The following is an 18,919-nucleotide window of genomic DNA, read 5'->3' as shown; positions in this document are numbered from 1 at the left end:
AAAATATTCCCTGTATCAAGCTTTGCACCCATACCTTTCAGACCTGCATTATCTGACAGTACCCTTTTGAAAATGCTTGTCTACAAACAGAGGGCACAAAGCCCACACAATTAATCAGTGTACTGATGACAATTTCTCCAGTGAAGGTAAGATGGTTATATTGCTTTCAAAGTGCAAACAAAGCAAAAACAGAAAGGAACAAAAGCTGACATAAAATTAAAGCAATATAAGGTACATCTGTTTTCTCCTTAAGATGCTCATCATTAGTTTTCTACGCAGATGGAACACTGGCACAATGGAAAGCATGTAAAACTTAATTAAAGCTACAGCCATGCCTATCACAAGATGGTTGGAGTAAAAAAAACCTGCAGGAATTAACTTTTCATACCAGTGTATTTCCTTGAAAATAAATAAATAAATAAAAAAGTCGAAGGAAAAATTTCTAAGGTAAACTATTATTACGTCTAACAAAAAAACGACGTAGTAATACAAGTAAACAGGATAAGGGAAGGAAGATTTGCTGAAACAGGATGTGACTCTCAGTTGCTGAAGGTATGACATGCTTTGATAGCTGCAAAGGTGCTGACAAAGTAAATCTATTCAGGAGACTGAGCAAGCTGAAAACTACTGATTTTTTTTTTGTTTAGAACTACCCCTCAGGTATTGAAAACTACATCAGCATAATGTGATGATAATTTTTCTGTAGGCCAATTTACCCCGCTATGAAGACCAAGTGAGTCCAATTAGGGTACAACACCAACTGGAGCAGAATGCCCCGGTCACTCCAAAACAGCACCCCTTTACCTCACCCTCCAATCAGGATGGAAAGGATTTGAGAACCCAGGAGGGCAGTGGGAGAAAATTACTTCCACAGCCAGCTTGTAGTTAGAAGAGTTAGAGAAAGGATGGAAACGGAAAGGTAAGCAAGACAAAATAAGCTCATAAACAAAGAAAGCAATGGCATCACTAATGTAGTAAAGATAAAAATATCAGGTGAGAAGGTGTCAATTTCTGCCACTGACTTCTACAGGAATTTTTCAAAGTGAATTGGAATTTGCAAAACCACAGAAATATTTGGAAATTAAAGGTTTTGTGACAAAGCAACCCTTTGATTTATCCTTGAAGTAATTATTTACTAGAGATTAAAAAAAAAAAAGGAGAAAAACGCTGGTACTCTTGCATCCCTACATTTTTTCTAACTACCATGTATTTCACCAAAAACTACAAAAACCTGTTTTTCTGTGCTTCCAGTGTTGAGATTAGCCCTCAGGAAATAGCAAATATTTCTCTTTTACATCACTACCTATTTAATAAACGTGGGACTGAAAGTATATAATGCTTCTTTTTACTTGATGCACCTGGATGAGTCCCACTTTCTTTTTGCCAGGCTGGAGCCTGGGAGAGGAAAGGAAAGCTAAAGGTAAGGAAGAATCTTGTAGAAAGGATTATTCTTTCCAGATCTCAATTCCATAAAGAAAAACTGGATATGAAATTATATCTGGATTTAAAATATATACAATGATTTGCATAAACATGCAGTTGTAAAGAACAGTAATTATAACACATCTACATGCAAGGCCTGGAATGGAACATAAATACGTTTTTCTTCTCTCTCAAATATATCAGCCAGCAAAGTTATCCGTCCTGGATCAGCACAAAGTCAGACAAAAAGTTTAACTGTCTTTAGTAGTAGGTCAGTGAGGGAATAAATGGATTTTTCCATCATAATCACCTCACGGCAGTTCTACTGAAATGACAAACTACATGATTTTAACAGATGCTCAAACAGAAGTGCCTTACACTTTGTGTTTCATGGCTATTTAAATAAGATCCTACCACTTTAAAATAATAACTTGCTCAAAAGGCCCAAGGACTTGATAACTAAGTATTTAACACCATAGCAACAATTACAAACTAAACTGAAGTGCACATTAGCATATTTTATTGTTTATTGATATGTTTTATTACTCCACAAGGGAAAGATGAGACAGAAAAAAAAAAAACAACAAAAACATTTTAAGCAACATTATCTTATCACATTTTCAAGACAGAAATAAGCTTTCCTGCAAAAATCAGCTTCAGGCTCTGTGTATTTAAGGCCAAATACAATAATTCTGATCTATCAAATGGATAAATTCCAGAACTCCAAGAAGTAGCAGGTTGAAAGTTCTGAAACTATGGATGTCAGACATTTCCTGTAAGTAAAAGCAAATAAGAGTGTGTGTGTGTGTGGCAGAAATCAGATTTGTCAAAAAAGCACAGAAACTAGCATCTAGTTGCTCAGGTAGATTTGTCAAGGCACTGAGACTGGCACATTTTGTCATGGACAACAGAGCACAGCGAAACTAGTTTCTATTATGAACACTTAACTTTGTATAAAAGCAAGCCTTACAAGAGTTCAAGAAGCAAGGATTACTGGTCTTCCTGAAAATGCTTCATGCAAATTCTCTTCAGATACAAACAGGTGGCCTACCAGCTTTCAAGCATGACAACTATTGCTTAGTTACGTTGAGATAGCAAGAAGAGCCATTATATTGGGCACTTGTCTCAGCAGCCATGAGGTATCGGTATCTAATGTGTAAGTAAAATTATGCAGATAGCATGTAAAATGTATACAACTTCTCCAGATGAACAAATACACAGTAAGAAAATAACTGGAAATTGTATTCAACATCAGCTAGTTCTTCATCATGTTTACAATTGATACGACTATTCTTGATTAAATGCATGCACTGGAAGAGTCATTACAATTTCTAAGGGATTCTTGTTTAACAGGTTAAGAAATTCTGAATCCTAATGTGAGATTAATGGAAGTTTAAGATAAATCAGCTCACACATAGTGAACAATCATTTCTGTACCAGTAAGATTTAATTCTCCTGAAGCATGCCTCCAAGCTTATTTTTAAAACCAGATTACACTATATAAAATATTCATGATAAAGAAACTAAGGAGGAAAAAAGTTGCAAAAACTAAATACTTATAGGCACAAGAAGGAATTTTTAGAGGTGACTAATATGGCCACTCATTATTACACATTTTTGGTGACGGGGAAGGAATCAAGCCAGAAAAGAAGATCAGAAATTAATTCTGCTTCATTGACATTGCAAGTAACACAGAGTTTTCAGGAATATGGATATCGAATGCTTCAGCTTTCTGGCAATGAATTATTTCAGGGTACATGACAATTTATAGCAGAAATAATCCAGCTTCTCTCCCTTAAGCCTTCTCTGCAGACATGAAAAAGAAGGAAAATATTTATCCTTCCTAATAGCCCAATTACTAACTTGTTGCAAGCTCAAATTTTTATAGGTTGAATAGAATGTTTCTGGGAAATCTGCTATATATATTCGTGTTTGCAGAACAAAAAGCCGTTTGTTTTTCCTTTGATGATATAAAATGATAGTCCAGACTTCTTCTGTGCTTATGAGCTTACTCTTAAAATACCAATAGAGTATGGCAAATGCCAGAAAGCTGGAGATTCCATCTTCTGAGTAATATCACAATATATTTAACGGTTATGTAGTACCAGACTGCAAACCTGCTGCATGGGCTGATGAAGGTCATGTCTACAATACAGAGTTTAGGTTTTGGCATAACCAGCTAGCACATTAAGATTTTAGAAAAGTTTATTTTCAGTATATTGCCTTCACTAGGAAAAGGTGTGTCTTTTAACAAATTCAGTAAGGTCCGAGCAGTAACACACAGTAGTTGCGGTAGTGCCAAACCATATTTAAAGCTCCCTCTTTTCATTAAAGTGTCTAACTGCCCATCAGTCCTCTCCTACAGGTGCTATTTGTGATGGCTACTACAACACATGAAAAGTTATGTTTTTCAAAATTGTTGTTTTCAAATTGATGTTTCCCTGCATGACCACTCTGCATGCAAGAAATAAAAAGGGTCCACTATACTTCCTTTATCTTTGTATTTTACAGGCTTTGAATGAGTCTCAGAATATCCTTTTATGACGGGTATAAAAGAAAAACAATGATGTGGGCAGCACTGACGTGCACTAAAAGAAGTTTTTTGCCAGTTAATTTAGAATATGGTCAGTTTGCGTTCTTGTCTTTTTATTATCCATGCATAATAACTGTCTGTCAGCAAACGTCTCACCACTAGCATGCTCCACTCCTGACCTGCACCTACAGTCTGTAATACTGCAGTCCTGCACTGTGGAACAGTTTGGTACAAATGTTAGCATCTATGCGATGCACTCAAATAGTAAATGATCTAGTTCTGTTTGGGGAATGTTACTACATTATGAGTACATCCCGATACCATTAATGAGCTTTACCAATATAGTGATAAATTAGCAACCCTCGAATTTCCCTGATGCTTACAACGATTTTAAAGCAATTAAAAATACAAATGCTATGTACAACAGTGCTTAACTAGTCAAACTACCTTGGTTAATACAGCACAAACTCATGCATGAACACTCTTGCTTCAGCCAAAGACTAAATTTTTTCAGCAAATTTTACACTAATTTGATAACCATTTAGCAAAACCGGTGATCAAGACTCAACTGGACTAGTCCCTGAGCAACCTGATCTAATTAGACCTGCTTTGAGCGGGGCGTTGGACTAGATGACCTCCAGAGACCCCTTCCAACTTAAATTATTTTATGATTCTATGAGTATCCAGAAAGTAAACCAAAAGATTTATCATATCACATATACTCATAATCAAATAATAACAATAAACCAGAAAGACTGTTGTCTCTTACCTGCTATACACTTTGGTTAGTAAGTTGTTTATCTGTTTATCCATTTTATACTTGGAGTAATCTTCCAGACCATCTTTCACTGCAATAATTGTCAGAACCACTACTAGAGGTAGCATTGTAATTTCTTTTTGGAAGGCTTCTACCAGAGGAACCCAATTTAGGACAACTAGAAATAGGAAATACAAATTGGCAACTCTGAAACAAAGAGAAAACATAGGTGTTAGCTGTGCTAGCGGACAGTCATCCTTATTCCCCCACTTCATCCTATATAGACGCTTAAGTTAGCAGTAATTTATCTTTTCTTCCCCTCAACTGCAATTTAACAACTAAGTATCCAGAACTCTGTTTTCACCCTCCAGTCAATGCATTACTTAGCTGCACAGTTGCTTAATAGCAGAAGATGCAGAAACCAAGAATTTTCCTGTATTTTCCAATCTGTCTGCCAGGCATATGTCTTCTAGTGAGGCTTTGGTGAACTTGCACTCTCTCAAATTTCTAGGTATTTTAAACTTAATTTTGCCATCTCCTGGGGGAGATGACATGTTTTTAAGAGGGAGCCATCCTAAAACCTCCCTGCATAACTTTACAAATCAGCAGTCCTCCAAGCAGAAGGAAAATGAAAAAAATTGGCAACAGAGAAAGACATGAGGGAAGGGGAGAAATACATTTACAGGAAATGAGTTGAAAATCCTACTGCAGATTGCTGTGTGGCAGTGCTCCAAGAGTAAGGAGTATTTAAATAACCCAAATAACAGAATGGGTGGAAATTACATAAGCTATGGAGAAAATGATCAGCCTAACACTGATGATACTCAAGAGACTTTGGCCAAATAACACCCACAGATCTTTTCAGAAGTGATAGGCAGGTCAGGAGGAAGAATAATTTTTGAATACCTGTCTATACAGTAATACACACATTTAAATAAAAGGATTCAATTTCAGAAGAATTACCACAATCAAAAGGATTTCATTACCTGTGAAATTGTTCAAATAAATTCCGTGGTAAAAAATTCAATAAAGTATACTTAGTAGTCCGTATTTTGTTGTTCATGTACAGTTTTGATACTTTTTCATACTCTTCCTTAAAGTGTCCCAAACAGGGTATCACTATCCTATGTTTGCCAATAGTTTTTGATGATTGATAGCACTTGTTACTTGAATTGCTGCTGCTGCTACCTTCTCTGCCCTCTGAAGATATCAGTCGCTGCCACCGGTATCGGGCCCAGCGGATGGGATCTGCCATTGCGCCTGAAACACACTATAATCCAAGGAGCGTCCTCTATCTAGAAACATGTTAAAATACAGCAAGTTAAGTAGTAATTCTGTAAAGGCTTTTCAACTAAAAAGTCACAGTTACAGTTTTGAATAAGCCTAGGAAAAAAGTCATTTCCATATTTTGATTAAAAAACCCCCAGACAGTTAATAGGTTATGTGAGGTCAGGAACATCTGCTTCAAAGGTTGAATTTATCTGAATTTCATCCACCCTTTCAGGATCCTAGAGTTTGATTACTCTTTTTAAAATGCACAATATTTTTGTAATAGCAGCCCGCCCACCAGTTTCTCATGCTGTAGTATGGTGAAAAGGAAGACAAGCTGCTAATTCTGCAGAGAACGACATTTTGAAAGGAATCCTTATCTCAGACACTGCAGTCCTTGCTGATGGTTAACAACCTTTATTAAACTCAGGAGTCAACAATATAGCAATAGGCATCTGAGTACAGCCTTAGACCTGAAGTGAGGAATTGCCAGTGAAAGGCACTACGTAGCTATTATGAACAAAAAACCTCTTGCTATTGAATTGGAAACAGGTTTGAGAATTTTTACCAGCTGATAGAGGATGAATAAACTTCATGCCAATGCTTCTCCTTTATTCACCTTAGCTAAGCTCTAACAATCTACCCAGGAATTTGTTTTCCTAATGAAAGCCGAAGTTCATAGGTATAGGTGATACTCACTTTGTCAAACCACCCAATGCAGTCAGAAAAGGACTTTTACACACACAAACCATGCTTTAATAGAAGCTCAAAACTGCTGTTTTTTTACAATGAGGTGTTTTTATAATTTACGAGTTTTTACAATTAATAGTTGCCATATTTCTTGTACTACTTCTTCCATAGAACAGCTCATATTATATTTGTTTAAAACTGTAACTTGCATGAGACCCAAATCATCAGTACAGCTACTTCTCGCTGCAGATTACTTTCCTTCCATCTGGTATCTTACTACCTGCATACATTATAGCAAAATTTTTTACTAAATCCTCTTCCTAAATTCCCACACAAAAGCTGCCTCTAAAACTTGCTGGGTCTTTCTGAATGAAATCTCTTTACTACAGACTACCCTATGCAGTCATCAAACTAATCCTGATTTTGGCTTCTATTACCACATGTGGGATCTCTTTCTGCCATTGACAAATGCAGTTCGGTGCTGCTCAGATTCCTCCAAAACGTTGCTGTAAAAAGTAATTTTCTAAACTATCAATTTGACACCACCATATCTTCTCTTACATATCTTCCTTGATTTTTCCTTTCTTCTATTACAATTGCAGAAATCTTGAAACACGGGCACAGTGTCCTCAGCAGGTCCTCTAGCAATGAAGTAGTATTAATATCTACATCAACCCACCCTGTTCTTAAAAAGAAGATGATTCTGCAAACTTCCTAAAAGCCTGGTCCACTGCGTCGCTACCCTTTGGCTAGAAAGCTTTCCCCTAACGTCGACCTGGTCTCTTCCTCTCATCAAATTAAGACGGTACATTTTTGTCCTATCATCATTAGATGTGGATAGTTATTGAGCGTAAAAATCTTCATGTTTTGGAAGACTTTTACCGCATACATAAAACTCACGTTTCTCTTTAGAAACCCTGATCCGCATGTGAAGGGAGAAGAGAGACGGTGAGAGAAAAACACACCTCTATATAGCATCTCCTCTCAGCATCCCCTGGCAGTTCCCACATGAACTACTGTTCTCCCAAGGCCCTTCTGCAGTGCTTCCCCAGGCAATGTAAGGGATCAATCTGAGAAAAAGAGACCTTCCTTTTTCTCAGTGCTAAACCTCGTGGTCCCAGTAACCATCAGACTACCAAAGGCAAGCAACTGCTGCACAGGAAGGCAAATATGTCTGGGACTTCTCAAAGAAACAAGAAGGAGATTGTGAAGATTTTCCAAAAAAATACAGCATCCTCTTATTTTCACAGAACGTGGCTTCTTCACGTCCTTGCTCCCTCTAATCCTACTGCCCTCACCATAGAGGCTACTATCCCATTTTAGTCAGGGTTAGTCTTTTCTCCAGAGATGGAAACTCTAACATCTAGAAGCAACTACCTCACAGCAATGAACTACTTTTAAGGTGTGGCTACCATATAGTCAGACGTGAATACTGATCTGTACACACGTGAAAGAGATGCTTCAATTCATCTGCACTGAGTCTGAGAACAATACTAAAGCTTGGAAGGAAGCCAGGCCTTCAAAAATATTTAGGGACTGCAGAACCTGTTGCTAGTGGAGTCCATACTTTGCCATACAGAGCTCTTCAATACACATAGGGCTCTTAAAAATCAAATGAACACCAACCCATCTACATGAGTCAGGACTGAAACAAATTATTGAAAATTAAAGAGTTTAAAAAGCTGACTGGCTGAAAAACTGGTACTTTCTTCTTTTGCAATCACAAATTCTGGCAATTCAGTTCTTTAAAAAAAACTTCCAGGTTTTGGATGGCGCCCTTAAGGCTTGGCTGTTTTGAGGAAACAACACTCCTCTTTAACTGCCTCTGCTGTGACAAATCAGTAATTTCACAAACAGATCTTATGCAACGAGGGGCCTTTTTAAAGAAAAATTTGCTTTAATTTGCTGGATTATCAGGGAGAGTTTTAACATGATTTCTTCTTTGTCCTGTTAATTTTACCAGTCTCTTTCAAGCCTCCATCTTTAGCATGAATCATACAGGGTGTGTCAGTTAACCATACTTTTGCTGGAAACGATAATCCCTTGCCCAAGAGCAGTAATCTGACATATCTCTACATACTGTTACAATGCATGGAAAACTAAAGGAAGGAAATACCACAAGATTTTTCAAGATGCCATATGAACCAGGTATTTGAGAGCAGGTCAGATTTGTAGAGAAAATCATGTTTGTTTTCGTAAGACCAAACAAACATCTGATATTGGTGACTTCTGTGACCAGAAGCAGCAGCAAAAGTAAAGAAACTCTTTCTCAAAGTAAACTTCCAGGACTAGTGGGAATGCAAAGGCTTTAAACAGCAGATCCTGTTCACTCAGTGAAAATTATATAGGCAAAATAACCTATGCAGCTAAACCACCTTTAAAAGCTTAAGAATTACATTATCAGTAACATGCAAATAAAGATGGGAAAAGAGAGTTGAGAATTGGGAAAAACAAAAGAGAAAACCTCACAAATTTCAAAACCTCCTAAATTCTCTTTTTTGTTTTCATAATTTATTACCTTTTGTAGCATTTGATACCTGGTCACCACTGTTAAAAAAAGGGGGAGGGGAGTATTGGACATTTTAATGTGTTAAGCATGTTAAGACAGAATTCCTCACCACTGGATCTGGAACCAAAGGTTTAAACTGCATACGCAGTGTTGCCGAAGAGCAGTCACCCCTCACTGCACACGCACCCCTGACACAGCTCCAAAACCTCTGCCCCACCCTTCCTCATCCTCCTTCAGAGAAGCAGAGCTTAGAAAGTAACAGGAAACCTCAATCAATTGTGTGCACTGCGTATTTCTGCCAGTATCCTCAGCATTTTATTGTAACGACATTTAAAGTAAACTCTGAAGAAGATTGTATGAACAAGAAATAACTAACACAAAACCACCACCAGCACTGTACCACACTGGAAACACTGTATGACAGGCATCAGGTAATCACCTATGGTCAAAAAGGTGAATCAGACAATTACAAGCATCTTGGGAAAAAAAAGTATCTGGATCTCATACTCTGCCACAACGCCCTCTGACTCACCTGGGATTTGACTGAGCTACTATTTGCAAATGATTTTTTTTAGTCATTTGCATTTCCATTTTAAAATAGGATTTATGAGGTTTCAAACTTCAGAAATCTCTTTTGCATTTTTTTGTTCCTCTTTTGAATGTTTTTGTTCTTCTTCCTCATTAAATTTGGATCATAAAGTAATGAGCACCTTTTCTTTGGTTAGCTAGGAGTTCAAAAGGAGATTCATCAACTTCATGTTAGGTATGGTAAAGGATGAAGTCGCCGAAGATCAAATAAAAGCCGTTTTAAACAATTTTTCCAAGAAATCCCTTCTCTTAAAACATAATTTGACCCTCTTGTCATGTCATTTTTCAGAGTAAATTATTGAGTTCTCCAGCCTAACGTGAATTTGAAGCAGTAATACAAAACAGTAGATATTTCTTTAAACACTGGCAAAAGACCCACAAGATGAGTTACTTTTAGACAGATGTGAGAGACAGAACTCTGAAGCAGTATTTTTAAAGGTTTATTTAAAAAAAATAAGTTTATGTTTAAAAAAGCCAAGAATAATGTTCATGTATTTGAAAACAGGAAACCTAAATGATCATATTTAAGTTTGAGGACAGTGTTACACAAGCTAGACTGTTCTCATTTTCACACTGTACACTCTAGTGAACACTACTTAATCTTGCTAAATAGCAACAGCTGACATAGAGCTAATCCAGATATGTCTTACATGCAAAAAGCCAAGTTTTTGTAGCAAGCTCACTAATGTCATGTGATCATGATGAAATGTGGAAGGCAACTATCTGACACTGGACATATTATTTGCTTTCTCTCTACCTCAGATGTCTCATGTACTCTGACTCCTTCCTCTTCTTATAAAACACTTGAGATATTCTAATGGAAAACTGGAAGGACAAGATACAGTTAACGTGCAATAGCTGGTTCTCAAATCTTTTTAAAAGCAAGGCACAGCAGCATCATTTTTACCACAGGACAGAGAAGCACTATACACTATCCATGTTTGACCATCCTATATCACAATAAAAAAGCCTTTAATAACACTCTGCTACTGGTAATGCTGTGAAACCCCTTATTTTTAAATGCTCTGTACCCTGAAAGAAGGGCCTTTCATCATAAACCCCAATATAATCATTTTCTTGTATGTACATTTCATGTCCAAAAAAGTTGCTTTCTTTTCCCACCACTTGCCTTTCATTGTCTCTTGTAAACTCTGTCAGCTTCCAGTTCTGTGAAGTATCACCTTCATATCTGCTTGCAAGCCTTCGCTCCTAGCTTTCCTGCAGGGAAACGGAGCTGAGACTAAAAAAATCCTTAGTTCCAATTATATGATTGGGTAGCCTTTGGCAAATCACTTGGCATTCACTGACTTCTCCCATCCCAGATTCTTTCTAGAGATTGTCTGCAAAACAGATGTGTAGATAATTTAGCCAATGTTCATACTGCTCTGAAACTGCACCTTACTATTATGTTGTGGTTGTTTGCTCGCATGTCATGTGAAGTGCCCTACCATTTACCCTGGGTTCTCTTGACCACTTCCTCCCTTCTGACAACATCCCTCTCTTTTCCTGTGATCTCCAAATAGTGAGTCCTCATTCTTCTTTCAGAAAATTCTTTATTAAATACACTTGGTAAATAACATATTTCACAAGAATGTTCCTCAGACCTTTGGCATGTGCATGTGTATGGTGCTTATTTCTACCCTGTTCCTGCTTAGGCACAGTCTTTGGACATAATGTGGAGGATGCCTCCTGTGTCCTCTGGGTCTGTTTCCAGTAGGAAGTAATCAATCGATTCTCGGCAAACGTAAGTGCAATCAATAAGACTGCATTATCTTACCTGAAAACCGTCTACAGCACCTAAAAGGGAAGCAATTCAGACAATGCATCTCTCTAGCAACACCACTTTTCTTAGCTCCCCACCTGAGTATTTCAGGATGTTCTGCAGCTCTGAGGTTCTGGAGTGACCAGGGAAGATAAAAATACTAACCCCGATGGAGGTCACACTACATAAAGCTATGGAGAAGCGGGTCATCCCTGATCCACTCAAAGTCCCATTTAAACCTCTTAGCAAGTGTTACTGCACAGGCTTACTAGCACTTGTGTCGCTACATTACGACTGGAGTACACTGTCAGAACCATACAGGCTAAATGTTAAAAACACCTCCTTATCACCTTTGACAACTCAGAAGCTATAAGACAATGGAGAAGCTTAAGGGACCCACAGCCTAAAGATTAATTTACACTCTAAAGAACAAATACTTCTTTTCTCCTAAGGTTTGCTACTTTCTCTGTAACATGCAATTTCACAAGTTTGTAAAATGTCCTTGCAAACCAATATGAAATCTGCAGAGACACCCTAATATGCTAAATAGATCTCAATAAGAGACTTGTGCTGCCGATTTACGGGACAAACAGCCAAAAACCTGCAGGGATCAAAACTTCAATTCTAAGAAAAATATGTGGTTATTCGCAACCACATCTTCTGAGTTACATTCATAAAGGGGATGCTAAGAACTCTTGAATTAAGAGTGGAAGGCAAATGTTACCATGAAAAGTGAAATGCCATGGCAATATTTTGCCATGCACTCCTACCTACGAAGTCTGATTTAGCATGGGCAACACTGAAAACCTGCAAACCTGGAAATGCCTTATCTTGGAAAGGAAATTTCTTGGTTGTGAGTACATTAAGCCAGCCATTGGCAGCTCTTCACAACTAAAAAATAATCAGCAGGATGCATTAAAACCCAGGAAGTGCCAAGGCCCTCACACAAGGTCAACTGCAAGGTAATTTAATAGTAAACCATACACGCAGTAGTGCTGATTAATGTGCTACAGTGTGGGAGCAGTGCACAAAAGCAGACAATCTCCTCCACCTTGGGTAAAGTTATTTAGGATGCCAATCAGATCTTGTACCTACAGACACAACTGAACCATACAATACCAAATTTTAGGTTTAAAATGCAGATGAGTCCTGTATTTCTGCTACAGGTAACCAGTTTCAAAATAAAACTGAAGACTACTGGAGAGCTATGATTTGTGCAAATGTTTTCCATCCTCTTCTCCATTCATCAGAAAAGTTCTGCTTTATGCCCTGTTCTCATGTGCCACATCGGTCTCTCAAAACTGTAAAACAAAACCTTCCAGAATAAGTCTTACTCTTTTATGACCATCTTTTCTCACGAGTATATCTTTAGCTTATGGTCATGCAGCATTTAATCACTGCAGATGCTTTGATATGCGTGAAATTCACATTAATTTCACAGTAAGACTAAAGTGTGGGGCATGTTAAAAAATTTATACTGGTGTTCATATGATGCAAAAGGATGTGATTTTTTTGTAGTCAGTGTACGTTCCCTAAGTTACAGTAGACAGTTTTAAAGGAAATGGATCCATATTGGCAGTACTGCTGGTTTTTAACTATGATGATTTCTTTAAACGGCCAAAACTCTGTTGCGTAGACAAGGTCTAGGTTACTCATTGAAATTTATACTGAAAGTACCTGTTACAGCAAGAAACTGTACTTGAGTTCCCAAAATCCTAGGTTAGGCCTCTGACTAGTCATATTCTTCTGGTTTTCTAAGACACCTACATTATCAGCTCTTCAAGAGTTCCAGAAACTCCCAAGGCATCCAGACAGGCTTTCAGGTTTAATGCTCTATGGTTCTTCAAAGGGTCTGGGAAAGGAGGTTATACACATGGTTACAAAATGAGCACAACTCCAAATCCAAAAAATCCTCCACAGCTCACTTCAAATGAATATACTAGATTTGATTTTATCTTAAAGACCTTCTGGTTTTAAAGACTTCTCTGCCAACACTGGAAGCCAGAAATGTGGATGCTACACGTGTGGGCATAACCTGAGCTACTTAATATCTAGATAACTAACAGCAGTTAAGCCACAAACGTACAGATTTCCATGAAGGTCTTCAAGTACTGTGCAGACTTAGATGGCTCATGTCAAGGCCTGTAGCAGTGCAGCTTCACTGTTTTTTAGCCAAACAGATTAAAGCTACCTTAAGCATACTGCAATCATACCTACCAAAAGTGTTATCTTAAATATGAAGAATTTACATACAGCCTTCTGATTTTTAAGAAGCTGAAACAACAGCTACAACAGATGTGAGATACCTGCATATTTCAAAGGGATGGTAATGCTACAGCTGACAGCACCTTAACTGTCAATGCTGTTGGGCTGATCCAGTGTTTGCATTGTAGGTTCAGCAACAACTGCTGTGCATAAGCACAGCTCCTGCTTTCTACCAGTAAAGCATCTTCCTCACATGCAGTCCAGCTGCAAATGACAGTGCTGTTTTAGAACATAAGCTGTGCATGACATTTTTTCCTTGGCATTTTAAGATTTGCAGTGGGAGATCCCTTCGGAGAGGCAGTTCTGAGGGTCAGGCTGAAACTACGCAGGTGTCTAGTTTTTGTTTCAGCCTCATGAAATCTTTTGTGGCACTTCTATTTATTTTAGTATTGTTGCTTCTGTCCTTGCCTTTCTTACTCATCTCCACACCCATTATCTTTTTATTTCTCTTCCAGTACTGTTTATTATATTCAGATCTAAAATTAGGCTCAGATCTTGCAGACTTCACTTAATATTTCATGACACTGATTTCAACTATTAGCTGTCCAAGACAGGAATTGTGCATCGTCCCTGTACTTGGAACACATAAATGTATTTTCATTTCATTAACGTGACAGCAGAAATTATGCCAGTATTTATATCCATTTTAAACAGCATACCAGTATATATTGATGGTTTCTGGCTTTATACAGACAAGACAGGGCTTTTAAAAGTCATTACAGAAACTGCAATTAGGTGTGATACAGGTGGTCATCAGCCACAACACTGTTCAGCAGAATTCAAGACAGCAGTGAATATAATTTTCCAGCACTGTAGTGAATTTTTGACAAAACTGACTCTTCTATAACCTCAGGAATACAATAAAAGCATTGTACAATAATGCAATGTAAAATTGCAATAAAATCTGTCTACTGCTTGGGGATATTTTGACAGGAATAACCTGTGAATCCCCTTTAACCACTAGAGAGTTTCTGCAACACTACAAAACATGCCTCTTGAGAGGATATTTCAGGCCTGAAAGAGAGAAGCGACCTACAGCAATTCAGGGCTCAACTACAAATGTGTATCTTTGAAAGTTTTATTATTAAAAGTGAAGTCTAAAGGTATAGGAGCCTAGAAAAAAATGCAGGGGGTTAAGAATGCTTGAATTCTGACCCTAGTAAACTCAAAACTATTTAGGACACTAAAGAAGCAGTGCCGTGAGTAGCTGAACTAATTTAAAAGCTAACACTGAAACGAGTTGCTCCTGCTTCTCCTACCTCCTGCTCCTGGCTTTGTCCCCTCCTTCATAATCGATCTGATACTGAACCTGGTTCGACTCACTGATCTGCAAGACCTTTTACTAACTCAAAGACAATAACATTACTGGATTTCCCGATCCAGCTTACAGCTGTGAAAGTATTCATGTTGGCAGAGGGAGGTGGGACATGAATGTCAGATTGGAGTGAGTGTCTTTGATTACTTATGTAGGGCACTCGGTCCTGATTTTGGCTAGTTTTCATTAGAAATATGTATCAGCTGTGATTACTGCCTTTGAAATCCAGATCAGCCATGGTAGTGGCAATTAACAAAAGAATGTGATCCTTGTCTGTCAGTCCTAGCTTTTGCTCCTGTAAACAGTAACTGCCCACAAACTAACTGTAAAGATTCAGTCTAAAATGATGGCTTCAGACTAGCTTTTGGGGCACGCAAAGGAGTTAAGAGAATTAAATTCCGCTCTGATCTTGGGGAAACAATTTAGTGCCTCTCTGCTGCAATTGGGATAATGACCCTTCTGTTATCTCATGATGATGCTATGAAGATAAATATGTAATTGTGGTGCTTAGGGACATGGTTTAGTGGTGGACTTGGCAGTGCTAGGTTAACGGTTGGACTTGATGATCTTAAAGGCCTTTTCCAATCTAAACAATTCTATGGTTTTAAATAAGAGGTTTGTCAATACTACGGTCATTGGTGAGACATGAATACCCTAGTAAGTTTTATTTTAGTATGAAAATAATAGTAATTTTGATATTAAAAGTACATTTTTCTTCAGTAGCTGTACTTCTGACAGAACAGTAGTTTCCCTTTAGGAACTTTGATTTTTCTTTCCCACCCTTGTGAACATTTTTTCTTCACTAAGCCCAGTAATTATTATTGTGGCCTAATCCTGTAACTGACCATGTGCACTATGCATCCCTCTGTACTTTCCTGAAGCTTCAGGGATTTCCCAGTAGCTTACATGGACCTAAGTCTATTTCCTTGCCATAAATCTGTGAAGTACGTAAAAGCTTACACCCTTTCCCCTCAATCACTGCCACGAACTATTAAAACAAAGGCTTTTGTTTCTGGAGTCAAGGTCTCAATTACCTTTTCTTTCTGGTCGGCTTCCAGAGAAGCTCAGTCGATGAGACTAATGTTAGCAGAGGTGGCCTCGTGGCCCAGGGAACATTTAAAAACATAATAGCACAAACCGCCCTTTTCCACTGCCCACGACGGCCGCGGTACCACTGAGCTTCAGCCGCCGACGCGGCGTGAAGCCGCCGCCGGGTTTTGCGGGGGGCGGTTCGGCCTCCGCAGCACTTGTCCGGGCCAGACCCCTCACGCCTTCAACATGTCACCCGCGGTTAGGAAGAGAGGACCTCCCTCCACATCCCAGTCCGATTGGGAGGTGAAAACGGACAGGTTGGTTGTGACGACCTCGCCTTTTGACGCCGAGAACCGACCGCTTCACGTTCCCCTCAGGCTGAGGGGCGGCACCTGCCCGGCAAAACTTCCCGGGCCGCCGGCAGCACTGAGGCATCTCGCGCAGGGCCTGGAGGGCGGCGCTCCCCTTCAGAGCGGCAGCCTCGCCTCGCCTCCGCCCCAGGCGGCGGGGGGGCGGACCTGGCTGCCGGCGGCTGCCCGCGGAGCCAAGGCCAGCTGCGAGGCCCAAAGGCTGGCGGCCGCGACCCTCGCGCCAGGCCGGCAGCCGCAGGCAGCCCCGTTCTCCTGCCGGCGCGTTTGTCCCCGCGGCCGTACGGCGACGCGGGTGGCTCCGCCACAGCCTCCTCGCGAATTAGTGCGGCTTCCTCCCACGACCGCTGCTTCCACGTCTCCCTCCCGTCAGGTCTCGGCCCAGGAGCCCGGCACCGGTGTCCTCCCGCCCCACCGGCCGCACACCCGGCCCCGCAGACTGCCTGCCTGACCCCGGCCCGGCGGGCTTACCGGCAGCACTGCGCACATCCCAGCGTAATGGCCGCGACACCCCCCACGCCCGCCGCTCTCGCTCCGTGTCCGCGGCCGCCCCGCCCCGCCCCGCCCCGCCGGTGCTGCCCGGCCCCCCGCGGCTGCGCCGCGCCCCTCTGCTGCCCCGGCCCGGGTCCGCTTCCTTCCCCCGGAGCCCTTCGCCCTCCGCTCCTCACTCTGCCCTTACCGGCGTTTTGCTGCCCTTTTCTTCTCGCTTGTTTCCCGCTCTGGTCTTTCTCCCCCGGGGAGTGAATGACTGAGGCAGGACCCGCAGGGCTGGGCTGCGGCGCGGGACCCTTCCAAAAGCGGCCCCGTCGCGCACCCCACGGCCCCGGGTGAGGAAGCTTTGCTCGTTGCCGTAGGGGCCAGGCCTTTGGTTGCCGCTTCGGGAGACGAGGTTAGGTACTGCCAAGCAAGCCCTTTTTTCCCCCGGCCAGGGGCAAACCCAGCTCCAGACCAGCAAGACAGACTGCGTGCAAGCAAAGGGCCATCGTGCCCAGGCATCAGCAGCTGCGCACCTGTTTTTCTCCTGCCATGCTCAGGAGCTGAGTTTTCAAAGCGAAATACGAACAGAACTGCTTTTACAACCTCCGTTGACCGCAGCACTTGCCCATCCAAAGGTTAGTTATTGTTTAAAGGCTTTTTTTTTCCTTGAGGCCTCAGCAGATAGAGGCTGTGGCAGGAATGCGGCTGTGACAGAACCTGACGCCCTTGACAGCTTGTCAGGAAAATTGATGTTCTTGATCTTTTGCCAGGGCAGTCTGGCACTGAAGGCAGCTCGGCCTGTCTAAACATCAAGTTTTTTAGCCACTAGGCTAATCAAGGTTAGGAAACACTCTCTCTTGTTTCCTAGGAAGTAAGCCTCTGGCTATTGAGAAACTGCCCAAATTATCTTAAACAAATCACTGCCATAAGGAACCTCAGTGAGTTGTTTCATCAATAGCCCTTTTGAAGCCCTACACTGTCCTTTTCGCTCTTACTGCCTTCCAGAGCAGTCTTGAAGGCTGCCCCTTATAATGAAATCACATGGCCTTTTACACGAAAGTAAGAGGATTCCTACTCCATGACCATCTTCTGCTGAAAAAGGAAGAGAAAAAAACAGAAAAAGTTATTTGCAGACTCCTTGGTCCCTACTGAAATGGACTGGAGTTACCAGTACTTGTCCAGTATGAACAATGAATTCCTAACAGAGCTGGGAGGGCTGTGCTGAGCAGTGGTAGTTCATTGTGCTCTCCTTCCCATGTGCATGGCATTGTTTTCCTCTGTTGTCCTGCATTTTAGGTACTCAATGACTTTTTTGCCTCGGTCTTCACCGGCAAGTGCTCGAGCCTCACCGCCCAAGCCACAGAAGGCAAAGGTGGGGATTGGGAGAACGAAGAGCCGCCCACTGTGGGAGAACATCAGGTTCGAGACCATCTAAAGCACCTGAAGGTACACAAGTCCATGGGACCCGAGGAGATCCATCCGCGGGTCCTGAAGGAACTGGTGGATGAAGTTGCTAAGCCACTATCCATCGTATTTGAGAAGTTGTGGCAGTCCGGTGAAGTTCCCACTGACTGGAAAAGGGGAAACATAACCCCCGTTTTTAAAAAGGGAAAAAAGGAAGACCTGGGGAACTACAGGCCAGTCAGTCTCACGTCTGTGCCTGGGAAGATCATGGAACAGATCCTCCTGGAAGCTATGCTAAGGCACATGGAGGACAGGGAGGCGATTCAAGACAGCCAGCATGGCTTCACCAAGGGCAAGTCCTGCCTGACTAACCTAGTGGCCTTCTATGATGGGGTGACTACATCAGTGGACATGGGAAGGGCTACAGATGTCATCTATCTGGACCTCTGTAAGGCCTTTGACACGGTCCCCCACAACATCCTTCTCTCTAAACTGGAGAGGTACGGATTTGATGGGTGGACTGTCCGG

At 40.9% G+C, this 18,919-nt stretch overlaps 1 protein-coding gene across 2 annotated transcripts in view; it reads right to left on the bottom strand.

Annotated features, from left to right (window-relative positions):
- The window catches only part of ATP10D (ATPase phospholipid transporting 10D (putative)), a 52,713-nt gene extending 35,690 nt beyond the window's left edge, over positions 1-17,023 (bottom strand). For both annotated transcript variants that reach the window (XM_076336200.1, XM_076336201.1), the window contains exons 1-3: positions 16,982-17,023; positions 5,699-6,007; positions 4,725-4,919 (exon numbers count right to left, since the gene is read on the bottom strand). In XM_076336200.1, coding sequence (XP_076192315.1) covers positions 4,725-4,919; positions 5,699-5,967 — 464 coding nt within the window. In that variant the 5' untranslated portion in view covers positions 5,968-6,007; positions 16,982-17,023. The remainder of the gene's footprint in view (positions 1-4,724; positions 4,920-5,698; positions 6,008-16,981) is intronic.
- Between the last annotated feature and the right edge of the window lie 1,896 nt (positions 17,024-18,919).

The sequence above is a fragment of the Aptenodytes patagonicus genome, chromosome 4, assembly GCF_965638725.1.
Source record: "Aptenodytes patagonicus chromosome 4, bAptPat1.pri.cur, whole genome shotgun sequence".
In the NCBI taxonomy this organism is placed as follows: domain Eukaryota; kingdom Metazoa; phylum Chordata; class Aves; order Sphenisciformes; family Spheniscidae; genus Aptenodytes; species Aptenodytes patagonicus.
This window is presented reverse-complemented; position numbering and strand designations above follow the sequence as displayed.